The 21,875-nt window shown below is 48.8% G+C and overlaps 1 protein-coding gene across 8 annotated transcripts in view; it reads right to left on the bottom strand.

Moving 5' to 3' along the window:
- The window catches only part of EPS15L1 (epidermal growth factor receptor pathway substrate 15 like 1), a 91,612-nt gene that overhangs the window by 2,434 nt on the left and 67,303 nt on the right, over positions 1–21,875 (bottom strand). For 4 of the 8 annotated variants that reach the window (XM_080928717.1, XM_080928716.1, XM_080928718.1 and 1 more), the window contains 2 exons: positions 17,067–17,269; positions 12,425–12,932 (listed from right to left, as the gene is read on the bottom strand). In XM_080928717.1, coding sequence (XP_080784843.1) covers positions 12,789–12,932; positions 17,067–17,269 — 347 coding nt within the window. In that variant the 3' untranslated portion in view covers positions 12,425–12,788. Of the gene's footprint in view, positions 1–12,424; positions 12,933–17,066; positions 17,270–21,875 lie in introns of those variants that run through there. The other 4 variants (XM_080928721.1, XM_080928722.1, XM_080928715.1 and 1 more) reach the window with 3 other exon arrangements.

Genomic DNA, 21,875 nt, shown 5'->3' with positions numbered 1-21,875 from the left:
CCACCTCTTGTGGCGCCTCCCTCGGTTTTTTAAAAAAAGATAACACCAGGTATGAAACCAAGGATCTCACTCATGCTAGACAGGTGTTCTGAGACTGAGCCACGCCCCCAGCCCCTCATTGGGGAATTGTAGGCAGGGCTCCACCCTTGAGCCGCACCCCCAACGTTTTCACTTTTAAATGAATGGTTTGTTTTTACTTTACCCATGGATGTTCAGAAAGTGGGGTCTCATCCTCAGAGCAGAGCTGCAACCCTGCACCTCTTCCCTTTTTACGCTGAGGGAGCTCTGGTCTTGAGCTCCTTGGTCCTAACCTTTTTTGTTGTCATGGTTGTAGCCAGTCTTGCTACGTGGTTTTTCTTAGCTTTGCCTTTCTCCACTCTATTTCCTCTACCCTTTCAGCCCCCTAACACTAGATAGAAGAGAGAAAAGGATAGAAGGGAAAGAAACCCCTGAATAAAGTCAGGGGTAGGACAGGGGCAGCAGTGTCCGTACACTACTTGCTGACTGGGCATCAGGTTCCTCATGGCGAGTTTGGGCTTCAGCATCATGACATCTCATTTTTTCTTCTTGTTTCTTTTTTGCACATAAGTACTTAACAAACTGCAACCAACAACAACCAACAACCCATTCCTCTCAGGGTCCTAGCATTTAAACACCCTCTGAAAAGCCCCCAGAATTCCTAACATCATATATCACAGAAACTGTCTGCAACTGGCAAAATCACACCCCTGCTAGAGCTCGAGGCAAATCATAGTCAGGTGGATAGTCTGAAGCAGCCCCATCTTCTATACCTGGGGTTAAAATGAAAACACATTCCCATTTCTCTCTCTTTCTTTCTTTCTTAGAAACAAAAATTCTCACTACATTGGTTTAAAACCCAAATCATAAAACCTGGCCCCTTTTAGTTCTTCCCATGCTGGTGATGTAACCCAGGGCTTCCTCAGGACCTGCCTCCTCATCCCCTTAGCCATCCCCAAGGGCATGTTTCCATGGTACTGAGCTATTATTATGCAACCACCACCCTCCAGCTCCAGAACTTTCTCACCTCCCAAACAGAAACTTTACTTTTCATGACAAGCTTTCACACAGCTAGGCTGGCCTTGAACTCCTGATCCTTGGCTCCCCTTAAGAGCTGGAAGGACACCCATGTCCACATTCATTCATGTCTACCCCTCTCCAGCCCCAGGAACCCTGGAACATCTTACATAGACCAAACTGCCCAGCACTAAAGGCATGCATGTGCTACCATACCCAACATGTCAGAGTATGCTGAGCAGTCCTGGTAGTGCACACACGTCATCCCAGCACTGGAGAAACTGAGACAGAAAGATCAGGAGTCCAGTTCCAGCTATATGAGAACCTGTTTCTAACAAGTCCACATAAAAAAGTTGATTTGGCCAGGTGGTGGTGGCTCATGCTTTTAATCCCAACACCTGGGAGGCAGAAGCAGGAGAATCTCTGTAATGTAATTCTGTCTCAAATTTTAAATTTTTAAAAAAAGATTTATTTACTTTATGTATATGAGTACAACGTAGCTGTCTTCAGACACACCAGACCCCATTACAGACGGTTATGAGTCACTATGTGGTTGCTGGGAATTGAACTCAGGACCTCTGGAAGAGCAGTCGATGCTCTTAACCACTGAGCCATCTCTCCAGCCCCCAATTTTTTAATTTTTAAAATGTATATTTATGTGTACCTTTGTCTATGTAAGTGTGTGCTGGTGCCTGCAGAGGTCAAAAGTGAGTACCAGACTCCCCTGGTGTTGGAGCTACAGGTGGATATGAGGTACCATGTGTGGACGTGTGTGCTTTTAACCACTGAGTCCTCTCTCCAGCCCACTAAACATAAAAAGCTGAAACAAACAACGGCTTGACTTTGGAAAGGCTGGAGATGCAGCACCAAAGCCGACTGCCAGGGGCTCAACCTCCTTACCACAGACCAAAAAAACCTTTAAAACGAAGAAATAAATAAGGTCTGCGGCTGCCTCTCCCAGTGGGTAGAGCGCCTGCCCAGCATGCATGAGGCCCTGGGTCCATCCCAGGTCCACATCTGCAGATGTGGTGGCACGTGCCTGTAATCTCAGCTCTCCAGAGACAGAGTCGCAGCTATAGGACTTTGCAGACTCAGTAACAACAAGCAACATAAAGACATCTGACTGATCCTTTACCATTCACACCAAGTGACTTCAGTGTTAGCCCGGTCCGGTCCTACCACTCTAGGCCTTGGTTTCCTCTTCTATGAAATGGGGCGACAACTGGGGAAGGTGTTGGAGGCCACGGATAGCGGCCCAGTTTCTGGGTGCCACTGATATTGCGGATTTGCAGCAGCTAGAGCTGGTGGAACTTGGGAGAGGCCTATGGGGTACGTGCTGTTTGCACCCAGCCCACTTGCCTTCCGCCTGCTCAGCTGTGGATGCTGCCCAACAAGGGCCACCATGCATGACAGCCGCCTGAATGCCTCAAAAGATCAGGACCACACACCACTGGGGCAACTGAGAGAGGCTCAGGAATGTAGGCTGTGACACCCATCATCCCAAAATTTGAAACAACGAGGAAGGAGGATCACAAATTCCAAGCTAGCCTGGGCTTATAACTGAGGGCCTGTCATAAAAGAGAAAGTATACCTGGGGCTGGGGCTGAGGCAATAGAGTACACAAGAAACCTTGGTTTTGGTGGCTCAGCGAGGGGCTGGGGGCGTGCGTGGCTCAGGGGTGAAGCCCCTGCCTAGAATCCCCCAGTGAGGAGGCTGGGGGCGTGGCCTTTAGAACATTGAAGAAATGCCTTTGCTAGTATCCCTGTCCTTCACTTCCTCCATGCAGCCCCACTTCCCATTTTATCCTCATCTCTGAATTCCTCTGCTCCTTACACCACAAAGCTCTTCCCTGGACCCAAGGCCTGGCTCTGCATCCTTCATCTGGGAAACCCACCCTGGTTCCACCTGTGCTAGCCCAGGCATCTTCAGGGAGAAAGGTCATGGCTATTTGATTCCAGCAGAGGAGGCTCAGTAGCATGGCCTAAAATCATGGCTTTGTCTCTCAAAGAGACAGAAACCCAGCATTCAAAACTTCCTAGAATGACAGCCAAGATGTAACTGGATTGCGTGGAGGAGCACCGGAATCCCAGCTCGGAGGAGAGTGGAGGCACACCGGAGTCACATATGAGCACTCAAGTCCTATGTGGGTACAGGAGTCTGTGTGTGTGAAAGTGAGTTACCACTGCCAGCTGAGAGGTTTCTTTTCCCACTAAGAGCAGATGTTGCTCTGCTTAGCAGGCTCCTATGCAGCCTGCTAGGGCACATCCTGAATTGCTCTTCATTTCAATCAACTTTGCTTTCAACCTTAACCTTAGGTTGGCCTTTTGGGGACTGTCCCAAGATCAAGAGAAACAAAGTCAGCAACGAGAGCCTTTGTGTTCTGTGTTGTTCCAGAGTGAATCGGGAAAATCCTGGGACTAGGACCTGGGGTGAATTTGTCCCTGTCTTTGGCTCTAACATGGACCCAGAACCATCCACGTGGCTATGGGAACAAAACTCTCCATATTCCCAGAGCAGTTCAGTTGAACCCCAAAACCTCAAACACATCGTGATGCTCATTTCCTCAGTATGGCCCCGGAGTGACTTAGGCCATATTGCCAGGGGCTCGGAGGATTGTTCTGAGTCATCTGTGAGTCTGCGAGGGAAGGCTTGTCATCTCAAGAGCTGGTGGCCACAGTGGCAGAGTCTGTTCCCACCAGCCAACAGCAGGGCATCCCTTCAACTCACTCTAATCCCCACCCCCAAAAGGGTGGGTGTGCTCTGTGATGCCTTTTGGAGTCCCTGCTCTGCTGGATTGGGGAGGCATGTCTGGGAAGTCGGGTGCTGGCCTAGCATGTGCAAAGTCCTGGGTTTTGTTGGCAGTCTTGAAAAAGAGTGAAAGAAAGGGCAAGTGGGAAGGAACATTTCTCCCTGTGGCAGAGAACACAGGGGCAGGGAGTAGAGGACCCTAGGAAGACCGATGGGCAGACATTGAGGAGACCAGGGATCCACGGTGTTTAGTCTTGGGAAGGCTCCCTCTTGTTGCCAAGCTGTGGAAAGTCCATGGGCTCTGGGGCTTATGTGTTCCAACTTCAAACTTAAATGCAGGAGCTTTCTAAGCCCAGAGTGCCAAGCCAGTTCCAGTAAGTCTCATTGTCAGCTACAAAAATAACCACCGTGGAAGTCATGACAAACTATGATGCCACCCAGCTATGTCACAGAAGGGCAGTGGCCTCTGTGCCCTAAGTGGAACCTCCTGGTCCAGCCTCAGCCTTTAAAGTTAGCATCCTGGTTTTAAACAATGCAACCTTTAGAGTACTACATCACATGAATGGTCAGATCCCAGAATATGCTGGGAACCTGACCCTCTTTGGTCTCCATTATCCATGTGCTTGAAATTACTCAGAAAGCATCAGGCAGGGTCCCCATTCTGATTTCAACTAGAGTCATACCAGGTGGGGTAGCCTTAGATCCCTGCATGTGCGCCAACTTGTATGGATCTCTGTGAGTTTGAGGCCAGAGGGAGAGAGAACACACCATGCTGGCCATTTTCCAGGTATGACACCACAGTGGCTCTTGTGCTCCTGAATGCATGTCAGCTTCATCTGCATCTACCCCTCAAACACTCCATCATGGATCATGGAGACTCAGCTCAAGACACAGCAGAGGGCCAGGGCTCCACAGTGTTCAGTCTTGGAAAGGCTCCTTCTTGTTGCATTGAAGCTCTTAGAGTGATTATCTGGGCCACGCTGTGGAGAGGCCATGGGCTCTAGGGCTTATATGTTCGAACTCGGGAGGCTTGCCCACCCCTGAGCACGACAGGAAGTTAATAAGTTAATAGCTGTTGAGGGCGTAATTTTCTTCATCCCTTTGGGACACACGCACATGTCCATATATGTGTGCACAATAGAAGGGGTGATAGAAAGGGGATAACCAGAAGTGTGGGGGAGAGCAGGTGAGGGTGATGAGGATGAGTATGATCAAAGTCTGCTCCATATGTGTGGGATCATTGTGAGGCTGCTGAGGTGCACTGGGCAGGTGCCTGCCACTGAGCCTGATCCCCATATCCACATGATGGAAGAAGAGAATGACTTCAAGACTAAGGGAAGTGATGCGAGTGGCCCAAGGTGGAGCCTGCTCCCCGCTCCCCCAACCAGCAGAGCCAGGACATCCTCCTTAGGACCTAGAACCAGGAAAAGAACCTGCAGCTCTTGCCCATGTGTTGTTGCTTTCATGAAAGCTGGTGTTTATGGCTGAACATTTGCTACAAACTGTTACTTACCCGAGGGGGGGGTGCAGTGCGGTGGTCCTACGATGAGAACTCTGTCTTTACTACAAAGACACCAAGGCCCTCAAGTCACTTGCTAGTTTTCTTCACACACACACACACACACACACGCACCCCTCTGCACGCACATGTCTGTTTTATGTCCTTGCTTATTTTCTGGGTGCTTTCCTTATGACTGACTACCTTGAGGATCTGGGGACTGCACTTTCCTGGCAGATGTGGAATGAACCTGGTCTTTCAAGCACACATGTGCCCATCCATGAACTGCACCTAGCTGGGTTAATGAGTTTCATATATACACGGGTGTGGGCTGTTTCTGCTTTTTGTTTTTTTATACTTATTTATCATGTGCATGCACATGAACGTGGAGGACAATTTGCTGAAGTCTCTCCCCTCTTTCTACCATATGGGTTGGTGGGATCAAACTCAGGTCACCAGCGTCATCAGTGACCAAGTGCCTTTACTGGCTGAGCCACTGAGCTGCACACCCTCCCCCACCCCAACCCTGCCTCCTTTGTTTTGCTTTTTGACCCAGGGTCTCTCAAAGCCCACCCTGGCCTCCTGACTTGCTACACAATTAAGAGTGGACTTGAACTCGGCTCTCCTGGGTCTTTCTGCCTTTGGCTTTCCTCTAGTTTAGAAACAATGGTCCCCAAGAAATCCGAGTTCTCCCAGCCGGGGTGGGGAGGTGGGGGTTGGGGTGCTGGAGTCCTGCAGGAGACACTTTACTAGGTCTGTGCTTAGTATAAGCATTGTTCCAGGGCTAAGGCTCAGCGGCTTCACCCCCAGCACCAACCAGGTGGCACACCCGTGTCATCTGGTACTAGGGAGAGAGGCAGGAGGATTTAAGGTTCAAAATTATCCACAGCTATGTAGAATGTTAGGGCTAGCCTGGGATACATGACTTTTTTTCTTTTTAAAGGCATAACCAGCTTGCTCCTAAATGTGGTCAAGCCTCACCCAGGAAATACAGTAACATTCTAAAATACACTTACAAGCACAACTGTCTTTCTTTAAGCTATTGTACTGGATCACAACAAACCAGATTGAACAGGGCTGACCGGCCCCCACCTCCGGATTTCCCGACTTACCTGGCCAGTGGTTGACATGACAAAGAGAGTTCCTTCAGTGTGGAGCCTCACACAAAAGAGGCCACATACCGAAGCCAGGAGGCCAATCAAGCCCAGATTTCTTTTTATTGTGTTTCTAGTTTGCAATGAGAGCGACTTTTAAAAACCAAACCAAACCAAACCAAAAACCCAGAAACAAAAACAAAAAAACTTTAGAAAGGGGTATGGGGTGTGGCAGCAGGTTCCTTCAGCCTCTGCCTCTAGAGTGCCAGGAACTAGTTGAGGAAACTTCTCCCTAGTCCCCTGTCCCCATGAGCCCCACGTTTTTATTTCTTCAGTCTTTTTATTGATTGACTGATTTTTTTCTATTAATTAATTTACTCACTTTACATTCTGGTCCCCCCACACTCCCTGTCCTCCCTCCTTCCAGTCCCACTCTCCCAAAGCCCTATGCCCACCACCCTCTCCCCTTCTCCTCAGAGAAGAGGCCTCCTTGGGAACCCACCTGCCTTGGCACATCAGCTGTGGCAGGACTAAGCGCATCCTTTCCCACTGAGGGAGGCCTGACCATCAGTCCAGCTGGACACGAGCAAAGTCAGCCCCGATCCAACTGTTAGGGGATCCACATGAAGACCAAGCTGCACATTTGCTACCAATATGTAGGGCCTAGGTCCAGCTCACAACGCTGTTTGGTCTCTGTGACCCCTATGGGCCAGGTTAGTTGAGTCTGTAGGTCTTCATGTGATTGTTTTTGTCAAGACAGGGTCTCTCTAAGTAGCCTTGGCTGTCTTGGAAGTCGCTCTGTAAACCAGGCTGGCCTTCAACTCAGAGATGTGCCTGCCTCAGTCTCCTGAGTGCTGGGATTAAAGGTGTGAGCTACCACCACCATCCACAGCCAGATTAACATAATGCAGTATCACTGCTTTATAACATTGTGTTTATTTGTTTGATGTATGTGTGCATACATACATTATGTGTGGAAGGTCATGTGTGGAAGTCAGAGGACAATTTGCAGGAGTCAGTCTCTCCTTCCTCCCGGTCCTCAGGTTTGGCTGCAATCACCTTCACCCCTGAGCCACTTCACAGGCCATGTGATTTGTTGTTTATTTAGAGCCAGAGTCTCACTGTGTAGCCCAGGCTTGCCTGAGTCTGCTACGAAGACCAGGATGCCTCTGTCTCATCACGTGCTGTGATGGGAGGCATGCACCTCCATCCTTGGTTATTCGTCTACATTTACTGTTGTGTGAGATAGTCTCAAGAAGCCCAGGCTGGTCTTAAGTTCCACATCCTCCTCCCTCCTCCTCCCAAGTGCTGGTATGATCTGTGACATGCACTGCTGTAATTAACACAGATAGGCCTGTGTGAAATGATTGTTCATCACATTAAATTTCAGCACACAGTCAGAGGTAACATTTAAACCAATGTTCCTTCACATCTTTCTCTCAGGAAGCCATCAACGTTTATCTTGAGTATAAATGTTTTTAACAGGGGTTGGGGTGGTGGTGGAGGGTGGTACTTTTTAAGATAAGGTTTTACTATGTAGCCCAGGCTGGCCTCAAACCTGTAACTCTCCTTTCCTCAGCCTCCCAAATGCTAGGGCAGTGCGCACACCACTACCAACTGATAAAAAACACATTTAAAAGTTTTTCTCTTCTTTAAAGTTTTTGTTGTTTTCCCAATATCATCTCCTGATACAATTTGTTCAGTTCCTAGGAACTTTTTACTGGGGAGGTTTTTTGAGTGAGGGTGGGAGGCCTACATTTGAAAGACACTAGATCTGATATTAAGTCCATTATTTTTGGTGGCAGCCTTTTGTTTTCTGACTGCTTCCTGTTTGGTCCTAAAATAGCCCTGCAGAAGGGGCTCAGGACATGAATGACCTTCCCGTAAAACCAGCTTTAAACCTGGGAATTCATCTCACTAAACTGCCACTTGGTAGGGGCAATTTGGTCCCTTGACTCTTGACCTGAAACCAAAGTGAGCTAATACCATCTGCAAGTCAAATCTCAGAATCTGCAATGTGAAGTCACCTCTTAGAGTCCTGACTCCAGCCAAGCACACACACACCCCGGCACTCAGGAAGGCAGAGGCAAATAGATCTGAGTTCAAGGCCAGCTGGCCACCCGGCCAGCCTCATTATTAGCAAGGTGAGTTCCAGGACAAAAAGACCCCATCTTGAAAAACAAAGAGTCCTGGCTCGAATATCTGGGTTGGTTCATTTCCCAGGATACCTTGGCCCAGACAGTGGCTCCCGCTCCCCACACCCTGCCGCCCCAAGGAAGGTCTGCCACCAGAGGCCCAAACCCCCAGCCCTGAGACCTGTTTGGCACTGAGCTCCGCTCTAAGCCTTCTTTTTCCTATGAAACGTTAATTTTCTTGAGTCAGGGTCTCGGGTAGTCCAGGGTGAGTTTGAGATCCCTGTCTTCCTGTTCTTGATTCTGCAGTGCTGGGGGAAACAGCCCCAGCCTGTTTCCTATGGATGTAGGGATGGAGTACAGGGCTGCATGCTTTTTTGTTATTTACTTATTTTTTTGAGACATGGCATCTCCGTGTGGCTGCTTAGTTGTTTTGGCTCCTGGAATGTGGGATTAGGTGTGCAATGCTTTGGCTGGCTGCCTGTAGCTTCTTTTTCTTTTGGGCATCGCTTTCCTGCACCTTAGAGGTTAGATGTCACACTGATGTCACGTGTCTTCCTCAGTCACTCTCCATCTTTTTGTTTTAAAAGGCAGGGCCTCTCACTGAACCTAGAGCTCCAGGAGGATGCAGGCCTGGCTAGCCAGTGAACTTTAGGCATCCTCCTGTCTCTGCCTCCAGCACTTGGGTATGCGTGCAGCTGTGTACCAGTCCTGCTTGGCTTGTTTTACTTAGCTTTCAGGGATTCAAACTAAGGTCTTAGTGCTTCTAGGACAGGTACTTTCCTGACTAAGCTATCTCCCAGCCCTTTAGATAGACCCCCTCCTGGGTATTTTTCTTTTAAAGATTTTATTTATTTATTATATATAAGTACACTGTAGCTGTCTTCAGACACACCAGAAGAGGGCATCAGATCCCATTACAGATGGTTGTGAGCCACTGTGTGGTTGCTGGGATTTGAACTCAGGACCTCTGGAAGAGCAGCCAGTGCTCTAACCACTGAGCCATCTCTCCAGCTCTCATCCTGGGTATTCTTACCTGCATTTCCTCCTATAAGGCTGTCACTTTTCTCTAGCCTTCTGAACAGGAATTCCAAAGAGAGACATGGCACAACACCTGGCTACTAAAGCCTTAAAAGCCTCAAAGTTGAGGCTCGAGTACCAACATGGTGGCTTGGGACAGTCAATTAAGTCCTGTCTCAAGGGATCCGATAGCATCTTCTGGCCCTCAGAGGGCACTGCATACACATGCTGTGTAAACACTTGTAGGCCCAAGGTGTACCAAGAAGGTCTGTGAACTTTCAGGTCACAGGAGAGAAGGAAACTGAGAGTAAGGGTTGGAAGGGATCCAGAATGGAAAAGGCTGCGGGAAGTGAAGGCAGCTGGGTAACTAAGATGCAGGAATGGGTTTCTGGAACTTTGTATCCCTGTGATTTTAAATCTAAACTGGTCCTTAAAAAAAAAAGTGAGTGGCTGGTGAGATGGCTCGTGGTAGGCTGCCTTCCACCAAGTCTGACTGAATTGTGTGGACTAGTGGATGCAGAAACACAATCTCCCCTCAAAGGGTACAAGACACTTTGTTCTGGAGCCACGTATGAACTACCCACATTCAGGGCACCTTAAAGTCCACACCTCAAGATGGAAGCCATTTTGTGAAATGTTTACAGTTACAAAGTCCCAAACCAAGGGCTTTTCAAACACCATTATGGATGTCACACAGCTGCTCACAGCAGCCTGGAAATGGCTTAGCTGCCCGATAACCTCTGGCTTTCACGTTGACAGAAGCTGTGGAGGTTTCTGGTTTTTCTTTTCCCGAGGCTGGTATACAACCCAAGGAGTTTTTTGCCTATTAGTCATAGGATATTTGGTCCTACAAGGAGGTGGGCAAGTCACAATTAGGATCTAACCCTGCAACATCCCTATACCTCCATATTCCTGTAGCTCTAATTATCTGGCTAACCTCTGTGGATGCAGCTTCTTCCCAGGATTCTCTATCACAGTTAGAATCCTGGGCCCACAAAGCAAAGAGTGTCACCCCACACAAAACATCAGGTAAAATATGGAGCTGGATAGATATTGATCGGGGTTCAAGAGTACACACTGGTCTTGCAGAGGACTCCAGTTCAGTTCCCAGAATGCATGTTGGGTGGTTTATAGCCACCTGTAACTCCAGGTCCTGGGTATCTGATGCCTTTATCTATCCTCCATAGGCACCGCACACTCACGACACACACATAAATAAAATAATAAGCTTGGACCCTTCCTTTCGACAGGGCATTTCTATGTAAATGAAGTTGGCCTAGAACTCTGTGTGCCTCTCCTCTCTGGGGTGACAGGTGTGAGCCACCATGCTTAGTTGAGGTCCTTCTTGAAGTGTTTCACATCACAATGAGATTCTGGGTTGGATTCTGGTCTATACAGTGTCTCATAGTTACTGTTACAGCTAGCACAAGGGGAAGCTGTATGAAAAGCCACCAGCCGGACTGGCTCCAAGCCTTGCCTTAGACTTTAATTCTTAGGACTTTTCTTTCTCATTTTTAAGTTTAAAAAGTGATTTATTGCCTGCCGGTGCCGCTGTTTCTTCAGCACCGGGATCAAAAGCATGTACCAGCACATCTGGCAAGATTATTTAAACTATTTTTTAAAATGTGCATGTGAAAGTGGCTGAGTACCAATGGGACACTGGGTCTCCTGGAACTGGGACACTCACAGTTACAAACAGCCTGGGAGGAAAACTTGGGTCCTCTCCAAGAACAGCAGGCATCTCCCAGCTCCAGCCCCAAGTTAGATTCTAAGCACATGAAGTAAAGTGTAAGCTCCAGGGAAAACACAAGGATACCCCCAGCCATGGCCCAAGGCCATTCACACAGATAGTCCACAGCTCTGAATGGTGAGTGCCTGCATCCTTTCTGTAGAAAGCTGCACATCCCAGAGCACTTCTGACCTCGGCTGTCAGACCCATGTCACTCTGACGCAGGGTCTTTCTGTGCAGCCTTGGCTGTCCTGGAACTCATTATGTAGATCAGACTGACAAGCTGTCCTTACCTCCGCTTTGGGTACTGAGAAGGGGTGTCTAGCATTCTACTTGCCTTTAAAAAGCATTTCCCCCTATGCAGGGGAAAGGATGCGTTTTGGAAAGTGAAAAAAGTGCCAAACTGGCTTCTCTGTGGTTGAAAGTTGCCTTTAATTTAACATCTGAGTGAGATTTGAGAGATGCCTTAGAAGTTAAAAGTGCTGAATACCCTTACAGAGGACCAGAGTTCAGTTCCTAGTACCCATGGGGTGGCTTACCATCATCTGTAACTCCAGTTCCAGGGAACTTGGCACTTTTTTCTGGTTTCCATAGGCACCAGGGAGACACAGACAAGGCATACAGACAAAACAGTCATACATATTAAATACAAACAAACCAAAGCCACCATTATCTACAGCAAAGTGCTCTGTGACATTCTCACTGGGTAAAGGTGCTTGCTGACCTAAATTGTATGATGACCTGAATTCAGTGTGAAGGCTCCATGCCTGGAAGAAAGAACTGACCTCTGACCATTTACTGTGCACCATGGATGCATGTACACACACAATGTGTAATAATAATTAAATAAAATAAAGTGGAAAAAAAACAGTTAAGAGCACACAAGGCCATTGCTAAGGAGCTAAGTGTCCCAGCAGTCACACTGGGAGGCTCTTGAATGCCTGTGACCCCCAGCTCCAGGGGACAGGACACCCCCTTACCTCTGTCAGAACCTGTGCATATATGCTCACCATTCACACACAATTAAAACAGACAATGCAGCTCCTTTCCCCACCTGATAGAGAGGACTCAGTCCCCAGTGTACCAGGTGTAGGCTTCCTCTGACTGAAAAGAAGTTAGTCTCATATTTTGTATTAAAATATTTTATATTAATCATTCAAACTTCATTTTTACACAACGAATGCATACATCATGTGTGCAGGGTGTCTTGTGGATGCAAGGAAGGGTTGGGGTGGAGCTTGTCTGCAGCCAGGAGGCTTGAGGCCTTCTCTGTCAGCCACTGAATGATTGGAAGGAAGAGCCTAACTGATGGTTCCAGGCCTTTTACCTATGGTTGCCTTCCTGGCCCACCCACAGGAATGAGCTGTGTCTGCTGCCTCTCAACAAAGCCTTGTAGCCTGAGGCCCTGCGGCCAGCTGTCCTTCCTTGGCTGTGGCATGGCGTGGCATGGCGTGGCATGGCTTGGCTTGAAAGGGGGCACACTCTGAGCATGGGTGTGTACATACAGACAGTTGTGGCTTCCCCTGCGTCACCTAGGCCGGCATATCAGCCTTGCTGAGGGCAATGGCCAGCTCCAGGTCCTCCTGTTCCTGTCGCCGCAGCCTCGCCAGCCGCTCCTGCTCCGCTTTCTCACTCTCCCGCTTGGCCCAGGCCAGCTGCTGCTCCTCATTGCCAAACTACAAAGGAAGATTGATTGGACAGTGAGAGAGGGCCCAGAGCGGAAGCAGAGGCCCATGCTGAGGGGGCCTGACTTCACCCTATGTAAGAACCAGAGTGCATCCAACCTGAGCAGCCTACTGGAGGGCCAGGCATCCATCCTTACAGAGAGAGGCAGCTGGTACTGGCCTGGTACTGGAAGGTTCTAGCAGGCAGGCCCAATAACTTTAGGTGCATTCTACAGCCTTTTTTCTCTGTCTCCTTTAAAAATAGGGTTTCCTGGGAGCTGGAGAGATGGCTCAGTGGTTAAGAGCATTGACTGCTCTTCCAGAGGTCCTGAGTTCAATTCCCAGCAACAGCTCACAGCCATCTGATGCCCTCTTCTGGTGTATAGCTACAGTGTACTTGAATAAATAAAATATATCTTTATCCTCCTGTCTCAGCCACCCCACCTGGCTGTCAACATTCCCACACTCCTTAGGGCTGCACCACACCCTACCAAATCCTCACTTTGCTGCATGTCCTCTAGAGAGGCCTCAAGCCCCAAGGGAGCCCACTGCCTGTCCAGAGATACCCACAGTCCCCTTAACCAGGAAAGATTTGTGACAATAGAGACAAGGTTCCAGTCCTCCGGAGCAGACAGACACCAGCAGTGAATGAGACAGACAACCTGCAGCCTCCTCGGAGAGGAACAGCATTGCAGGATGCTGTGGAGGAACGAGGTGAGTGCTTCTGCAGCCAGAATAACTGGACCTCAGACTCATCTGTCAACAGAATCCAGTAAGTGACAGTGTCTCCTCGTCTGTTCCCACAGGCAGTCATAGATCACCCTGCCCCTTTCTGTCTTGAAGAAAAGCAAACGTCCCAGACAAGCCCCCATCAGAGCATAGCAGCAAGGCCCCTCCCGTACTGCACCCCACACATTGGGCACATCAGAGCTGGAGGCCAAGACAGGGAATCCCAGATAGACCTGCCTCATGTACTGTGCAAGTACTAGCACTGGGCTGAGAGAAATTTCCAGAAAGAGCATTTCTCAGTGGCTTACTAACTAGCCTGGTTGGAGGTGCTTAGACTGGGTCATCTCTGGTTCTCCTGGGTCACATAAGGGGCAGGAGCTGAACCTGTGCAGCTTAGGTGCTCCAAGAACAGCCGCTTGGGCGCCACTTCCCTTCTGTACTGTATGTCAGGGCCCAAAGCAGCTACGAGGAGTCCACCTTTCTCAGACACCATCATCACTGAGAATTTGTTTCAAGTAAAAATTTTATTTCTGATGCCTCTTGGAAATTCAGACATGCCCCTGCATAGAGCATACAGACAGGCTCCGCCCCAGCTGCCCAGCTTGTTCAAGGAGGCACTTGCAAAGTTCAGCCTAGCCAGTCTAATTGTCTGCCTGGCTCTCAAGGAGGCTGTACAGGCAAGCTATTCCCGTTTAAACACACACACACACACACACACACACACACACACACACACACACACACATGACTGCTTTTAAGGAGGCTCACACTCACAGTTTGAGGCTGTTTGTTCTGTAGGCAGGGGCCTGGGCAACCCAAGCTGGCCCCGAATTCCCTAGAACTCTGACGGTCACCACCATGCCCTGCTAAGCAGGTTTGCCTGAATGTAAAAAAAAAAAATTCTTTTTTTGTTGCTTTTAAGAAAAATTATTTCTCTGCTGCTCAGGCTTCCCTCCAACTGGGATTAAAGTGCTGGCTCCTTTGTCCTTTTTTCGAGACAGGGTCTCTTGTAGCCCAGGCTGGACTTGAACCAGCTAAGGCTGTCCTTTAACTCCTGATTTGACAGGCCCACATCATCAAAGACACTTATACAATGCTGGGGTGGAGTCCTGGGTGTCATCTGCACTGAGTGCACAAGTCTGAGCTACAGGCACAGTGAGTGTAGCTTCTGTGAGTGGCTATCACTAGAAAGCTCTAGAGTGCCACTGCAGGTACCTAGGACAGCAGTGGCCATCCTGCTTGGTGACATCGGTTTCTGGAAGCCCAAGATAAGCAGGTTGCTTTCCGTACTCGATGACAGCTTTTTCTGAGTTTGCACAGTGCTAAAGTCCTGAGGATCCTAGAACGCAGGCTCCTGAAGGGCTGGCCACCCCGCGTTCTGGGAGGGTGGTAGATTTATAGCCCAGCAAGTAGAGGTGTGGAAGCCTACCAGGGTCCTGTTCCAGAGACGACCGTGTGTACTGACTGATGGGAATACCAGGCCCCTGGTAGTGGTGAAGGTGACAACTTTATACAAAAAAAGGCCACAGGTCAGGCCAGGTACGATTTGGTTTCCCTTAGAAGCTATGAGTTTCAGACCAGCCTGGGAGAGTCCCTTTCTTAAAACCCAAACAACAAACAGATAAACTTGAAAAATAAAACCGAAGCCTGTAACTACTCTGGGGCAAAGGAGTCGCTAGCCCAGCAGTCATAGCCTGGAGCCTGGTGCCCATGACAACACAGCAGGGCCAGGGCTCTGCTTCTGTGCGCACAGGAAGTAAGCTGGCTCTTCAGAAAGGCCAGTCATTTCTCTACACTGTGGTTCAGCCCCACCGCCATTCTCCCTGCACCGACACCCGGAGAACAAACAGCCATGTTGTTTGGTTTTTATTTTTTTAAACGGATTATTTTATTTTTTATAGCCCAGGCTGAACTGGAACTCCTGATCCTGCTGCTGAGAAGGCTGTGTGGCACCGGGGATGAACCCAGGGCCGGGCACACTAGGCACACGCTGTCTTTACCATCTCCGGCCTTGGTGGTTATTAGTTTCCACCAGAAGATAACCCTGGTGATCTCAAACAACTCAAAGTGCTTTTGTCCCTGGTTTTTACTAATAATGCCACTTTTTTTAAAGGCACACACTATAGGTACTGTCAACAGAACTGAATGGGCTACAGGTCCCCAGGAATCAATGAATTATTATTAATAATTTTGGACAGTATCTCCTTGTGTATCTCAGGCTGGCCTCAAACTTGAGATCCTCCTGCCTCAGCCTCTCAGTACTGGGATGAGAGGTGAGTACCACTAGGCCCAGCTCTGCCTCGGGACAATTGTCTGGGGAGGGTTTTGTTTTGTGCTGTACTGGGAATGGAAGCTAGGGTTGTATGCAGGCTCTGCCTGTCCATCATCACTGAGCCACACACTTCCCCTCCAGGTCTGCTTGACACCTGTCATCCCAGCCCTGCACACAGCCTGGGGTGCAAGGATCTGTAAGTAGCTCAAGGCCATTCTAGGCTACAGACTAAGAAGGTCGGGCTTATTTCAAAGAAAGAAGCACAAATAAGTAAACAGAGCAGTTATCCAGTCTCTCCGGTTAGCCAGCCAAGGACATTCACAAGCATAAAGGAAAGCTTTAAAAAAATGACCCCACCCTGAAAGGTGAAATGGATTATGGGAAGATAGTACTAAGCACAGGTTGCCCTGAGATGTTGGAGGGTGCTGAGGATATGCTGAAGGGGCTTCAGGCTCTACACAAATAGCAAGGCAGTGTTAATAAGAACTCAGGGTGCTTCCAGAAAATCCCTAGCCTGGACAAGTAGTCTCTCTGATCCCTTGGAAATAGAAGAGGCTCCAGGGTGGTCATCTAGGTAGAAATATTTTTTAGCTAGTAAGCAGAAATCAGAAAAAAGCACAATGAACAGTAGCCAAATCTATTTGCTAGACATCCTGCTTACTATTAGGAGCAGACGACTGCTCCTATTTGCATGATGTACTTGGGCAGGACCACTGACCCTGGCACTCAAAGTTCTCTTTGGAGGCAGCAGAACCCTGGTAAATGTTTCTAGATGGTCTTGGGAGGTGCCTGCCTGCTCCACCTTCAGATTCAATGAACCAGTGTGGTGGCGCACACCTTCAGTCCCAAATAAAGACCGAGTGAACAGAACATCTTCTGAGGGACACAAGCCACTGAACACTGAGGCAGGCATGTGTGTGTGTGTGTGTAAATCTCACCTTCCTACAGTCCATTAAACCGTGGTTCTCTTCCTTATCAACAGCCTATTTGTCTTACAGAAGCTAGTTCAGAATAAGTAACAAAAGTAGCTGGTGACTGTAGGGAGGCACCAGCAGTGGAGCGAAGCAGTGTCCATAGCTGCGGGACCCCCACCCCGAGAAGCAGCAAGCGAGGCGGGAAGGCGGCCAAGGAAGGACTCAACTTACAGAGGTGAAGTTGGCAAAGCTGGAGGAAGAGGCCTTAGGTTTAGCTGAAGAGGAAGGGGCAAATGGATCTTTGCCACTAAATGGGTCCCCAAACCCTTTTTTATTTTGGAACGGGTCGCCGCTGTCAGCCCCGAGTGGCTGGAATGGATCAGGGGACTCAGGGAAGGCTGAAGAACCCAGCTGGCTTACAGGTGTACTCTGACCTGGAAAGTTTAGGGGACAAACACAAAACAAAAACAGAAAGGGGAAAAAGAAAGAAAGAAACACAAGTTACTTACTAAGACAGGGCGGACTGCAGAGGGGGACCTGCTGTCTCTCTGGGGAAAAGGGAGTATTCAGAGAAGGATGGCCCTGGGGGTTCTGACTCGGAGGGTCTGGAATCCAAGACCCCATGTTCACTCTGTACTTATTATGCAATGGCGTTACATTCGATAATAACCTAGAACAAAGGTGTAATAAGGTCATGAATGGTACCAGAAGAGTGATTTTTTTTTTAAAGCTGTTTTAAAGAGAGGGTCTTATGTAGGCCAGGCTGGGCCTTGAACTCATCTTCCTGCCTCATGTTACCAAGCTCAGGGCTGACAGTTGACAGGTGTTTACTAGTGGCCCAAGCTCACTTCAGGTCACATCAGACTGGACCTATCTTTAGTAGTTATGGACACATTGTTTTTGCAGTGTTTGGCTACCAGTACCAACATCCTGGTTCTAAAATGTCACTGGCCCACAGTTCTCTACAGTTACTATGTGTTCACTCAGAGAATACTTACACAGTGAGACTGGCAGACTTGTTCCATGAGAGCTTTAGCCCAGCCCATCACACTTCTCATCACAGCTGAGCAGAGAAACAAAACTTCTAAACACAGCAAGGATGGGGTAGGGAGAACTTCCTGGTGATGAAGCCACCAACTCAGCAGAGCACAGGGCATGACTGCAGGTGACAAGTACCAGGCACACACCACAAAAGGCTGAAGTCCCAGCCTGGCTCTCTTGCCTCCTGGTGTTGTGCCTGAGCACTCTGGGTCCAGACATCCAGCATGGCTGACACATTAGTCCCAGGGGTCAGGTCAGCATATCTCCCTGGTGTTAACTGAATTACCCACACTAGTTCTCATGGTTTCAAAGTCATCATTCAGAAAGAAACTAGAGCGGTTGACCCTGGACACCTGGTTGTGGGGACAATACACAGCCTTAGCCATCCCAGGCACCAACATGGAAGCAGCAGCCTATATACTATACTGTTCTGACTTGTTTGTATGATGGCACTCATCCTCCCAGTAAATGGGTAAATGCAAGAAAAGGCATTAGTACCATATTCTGCTTCCCCAAATACATAAACCACCCCCACCCCAATTTCTGAGCTTCCAGACACCAAGGGCTCCAAGCTCAATTTGAATCTGCCACCTTCTGATCTAGGGCTCATGGAGGAAAAGTTCTGAGAGTTAGCTGGTCTCAATTTCTCCATTTGTATGTGGTGCAGGAATGAAGAGACTGGGCAGGGGGAGGTGGGCTGCTGCCTATAAATGGTTCTCAACAGCTATCTGGTGCTGGCTAAGAGCCCTGGTTGCAGCTCTCTTCTGGAAGTGGCATAGCTGTCAAGTGCAGGTCAGATCCAGGCTGTGTCATGAGAAATGTCTCACAACACAGTAACCTGGAGCCACCATCAGGACATAAGCACCTGACAGGCTGTTACAGTGTTCCACCTCACATACTCACAGGGACACATCTGGAGTGGGGCCCTATGACACCAGACCACAGCAGATGCATGTGCATGGCCAAGGTCGAGTCAGTCGAGTGTCACTGCACTGTCCCTTCAGAAGGCTGCTGCTTCCCTCTACTTTTTTTTTCTTTTTTTTTTTTAAAGGCAGGATCTCACCATGCAGAGCAGGCTGTCCAGGAATTCACTATCTGACTGCTGGGATTAAAGGCATGCATCACCACACCCAGTCTCCTTAGCTTTCTGCCCAGGTCATGGTTACAGACCTGGAGACACTGTTAGAAGGGTAGGCACACACCTGGTTTCTTAGAGCAGCCATGACCCCTGTGGCGTCTCCTATTCCCAAGTACCCCTGCTGTTCTCTCTGCCCTGCTGCCAACCGCCAGCCCCCTGCAAGCCAGTCCTCAACAAGCCCGCTCCACCAGAGACGAGGGAGCCGGCAACAGAGGCTAGAGAGGCTCACAAACGACAGATGTTTGGCACTGAGGACAGGGTCTTGCTGCTGCTCTGAGCCTCCTTCCTCAGTCCCCAGACTGCTGTGAATATAACTAAAAGCACATCTTATGTGTCAAGAGCCTCAGCCAAGGGAAACCAGGCAAAGGGGCTGTGACATGGGCAAGGTGCCTGTCCTCCTTTGAGTGCCCTCTCTGCTTACTGTCTCCATAACTTCCTTCCCAAGCAAACTCCTCCTGCCAGAGACCTGACCTCACCTCTGCTCAGATCTCCCCACCAGCCTAGTATATGCAAGGCTTTACCTGTTCTGTTGCTTCACCTGACCTCCTCCAGGCCTCCCTCCCATCCACATCCAGTGCCAACTCACTGCCTGTGGCCCTTGTGACTAAAGCCTGGTATGCCTTCTCATTTTCTTCTCAGAGATGAAAACTGTCCAAGAGTCTGGGGCTTTGCTCTCCCATCTTCAGTCTCCCACCAGGAGGTGGGAAGGAGGGTTTTGATTAAATGTGGCCCTCCACAGCACAAAATCTGAGTCCCCCAGGTATCTGAACATTAGAAAATCCCAGGATCACACCAACTCTCCTCCTAGACTTCTGCAGTAGCCCCCAAACCTGGATACTCTCTCTAATCAGATGCTATCTTGCACTACCATGGTTTCTGAAACCCACCCCTACCATATACAAACACACACTAACACATACCTGTGCAGGCCTAGTACTGGGCAAGCTGCTAAGATAGAGGCTGCTGCAGCTGGACCTCCACACACCCCACGCAGCCTGCTCTCAGCCTGTCTCCACATCCCACCATCAACTTCATGGTTGAAAGCTCTGACCCTAAGCTATGTAGAACAAGTCACTACTGGAAACAGGATTTTTTTGTTTTTGGAAAAAGGGTCTTGTGTAGCCTTAAATATGCTACATAGACTGTATCCCAGTACTTGGGAGGCTGAGGCAGGATTGAGTTTAAAGCTAGATTGTATTATATTGCCAGCCTTGTTTACAAATAAAAACAAGGGTATGGCCTGTTTAGTTTGGAGTGAAGTTCTGGGATTCACTCCCTACCCACAAATAACTAGGCATGGTCCATCATGCCTGACTCAGGCACAGTGAGGTTCAGGAAGGAAGACTAGGAGTTCAAGTTCAGCACTAGCCACCAAGCCTGGTCTACATGACAGCCTGTCTCAAAAACGAGGAACAGTAATTTAAGACCAGGTCAGAAGAAACCTGAGCAGGGGCAGGAGGTAACTAGTCACTTCTGAACCTCTCTCATCTTTTTTATAAAAAAGAACTCTTTTCTCCCTGGCTTGGGGGATTAAAAAACAAACAAACAAACAAACAAACAAACAGTTTTGCTGGGAAGCCAGCTGGCTGCAGTCACGTGAGGCTGAGGCTTCTGAGAACATTGAGGGGATCAGAGATGAAAAAGAGTCGTTTACACCGAGACTTGGTGCAGCTGAAACCGTTAGAAGTTGTGACTGTGCTCACAAAACCAGCTAGCAGTAACCGGTGCCTCTTGTTTTCAGGATGATGACGGTTTTCTCTTGGGTAGTTGTGTGTGTGTGTGTGTGTGTGTGTGTGTGTGTGTGTGTGTGTGTGTGGCCGAGCAGGCGCAGAGGCACTTTAGGTCCCTGCCACTTGCAGGTTGGCATGGCCCTGGATTAAGCCTGGGGCTTGAGCAAGGATGGAAGCCCCTAGCCATGGCTGTAGAGTTTTAAGGCTGGGTCTAGTTTTATGTAATCACTTCTGCTAACTCTGTAATCTCCTTCCCTATTTTCTGAGGTGAGCAAATTCTGAGTGTGACAAAGTCACTCTGTCTGTTCCCGTTTTGGGAGGCAAGGCTTGTTTGGCTCTTTGGATATGAACATGGAGAAATGGCTATGGAAAAGGGAGAAGAGTTCAGAATAAACTTAAAACTGTTAAGGAGGGAATCTGGAGTCTAAGGACAGTATGGGTGTGTCTCAAAGACAAAACAAGGAACTAGCCCAGCAGACAAAGTTGCTCGCTCCCAAGCCAGTTCCCTCAAAGTCAATTCCTAAAATTTATACAACGGAAGAACCAACTCCTGCCAGTTTCCATCTGACCCCACCTGTGTGCCATGGTCTCATAGATATACGGAAGCAAATAAACATAGTAAGCCAACACAAAGGAAGAGGTGCACACAAAGCTCATAAGTATAATATTAATAATGTAATCATCATCATCATGATCGAATTATTTGGCCAGGCATAGGGAATCTCTGAGTTTGAGGCTAGTCAGGGATGGCTCTGAGACACCCAGTGAAACCCCTCTCAAAATAACAAACAACAAAAAAGGTACATGGAAGCTTCGAAGGTTGGTGCCCATAGCAGGCACGGCACCCCTGGCCCATGCCCCCTGGTGCACTAGTTGAGGGGACTGAAGAGGCACAGTAGGTCTTACGTGGAAACCACAGCAGTTTCAACAGCCGCCCGAGCGGTGTACCGAAACCACACACAGCACTGACTTCGGCAAAAACAACACGAACTCCATGGTTTACCACAGCGTACTCTGCTAAAAAAAATTACTCAGTGGCCGGCCCCACCCTAGTAGAAATTTCTTTAATTTTTCTGTCTCTGTTTTCCGAGGCTGTTTGTCTTCTCATCAACAGAGCCAGCGTGCCTAGAG

The sequence above is a fragment of the Micromys minutus genome, assembly GCF_963924665.1.
Source record: "Micromys minutus genome assembly, chromosome: 14".
NCBI classification, from domain to species: domain Eukaryota; kingdom Metazoa; phylum Chordata; class Mammalia; order Rodentia; family Muridae; genus Micromys; species Micromys minutus.
This window is presented reverse-complemented; position numbering and strand designations above follow the sequence as displayed.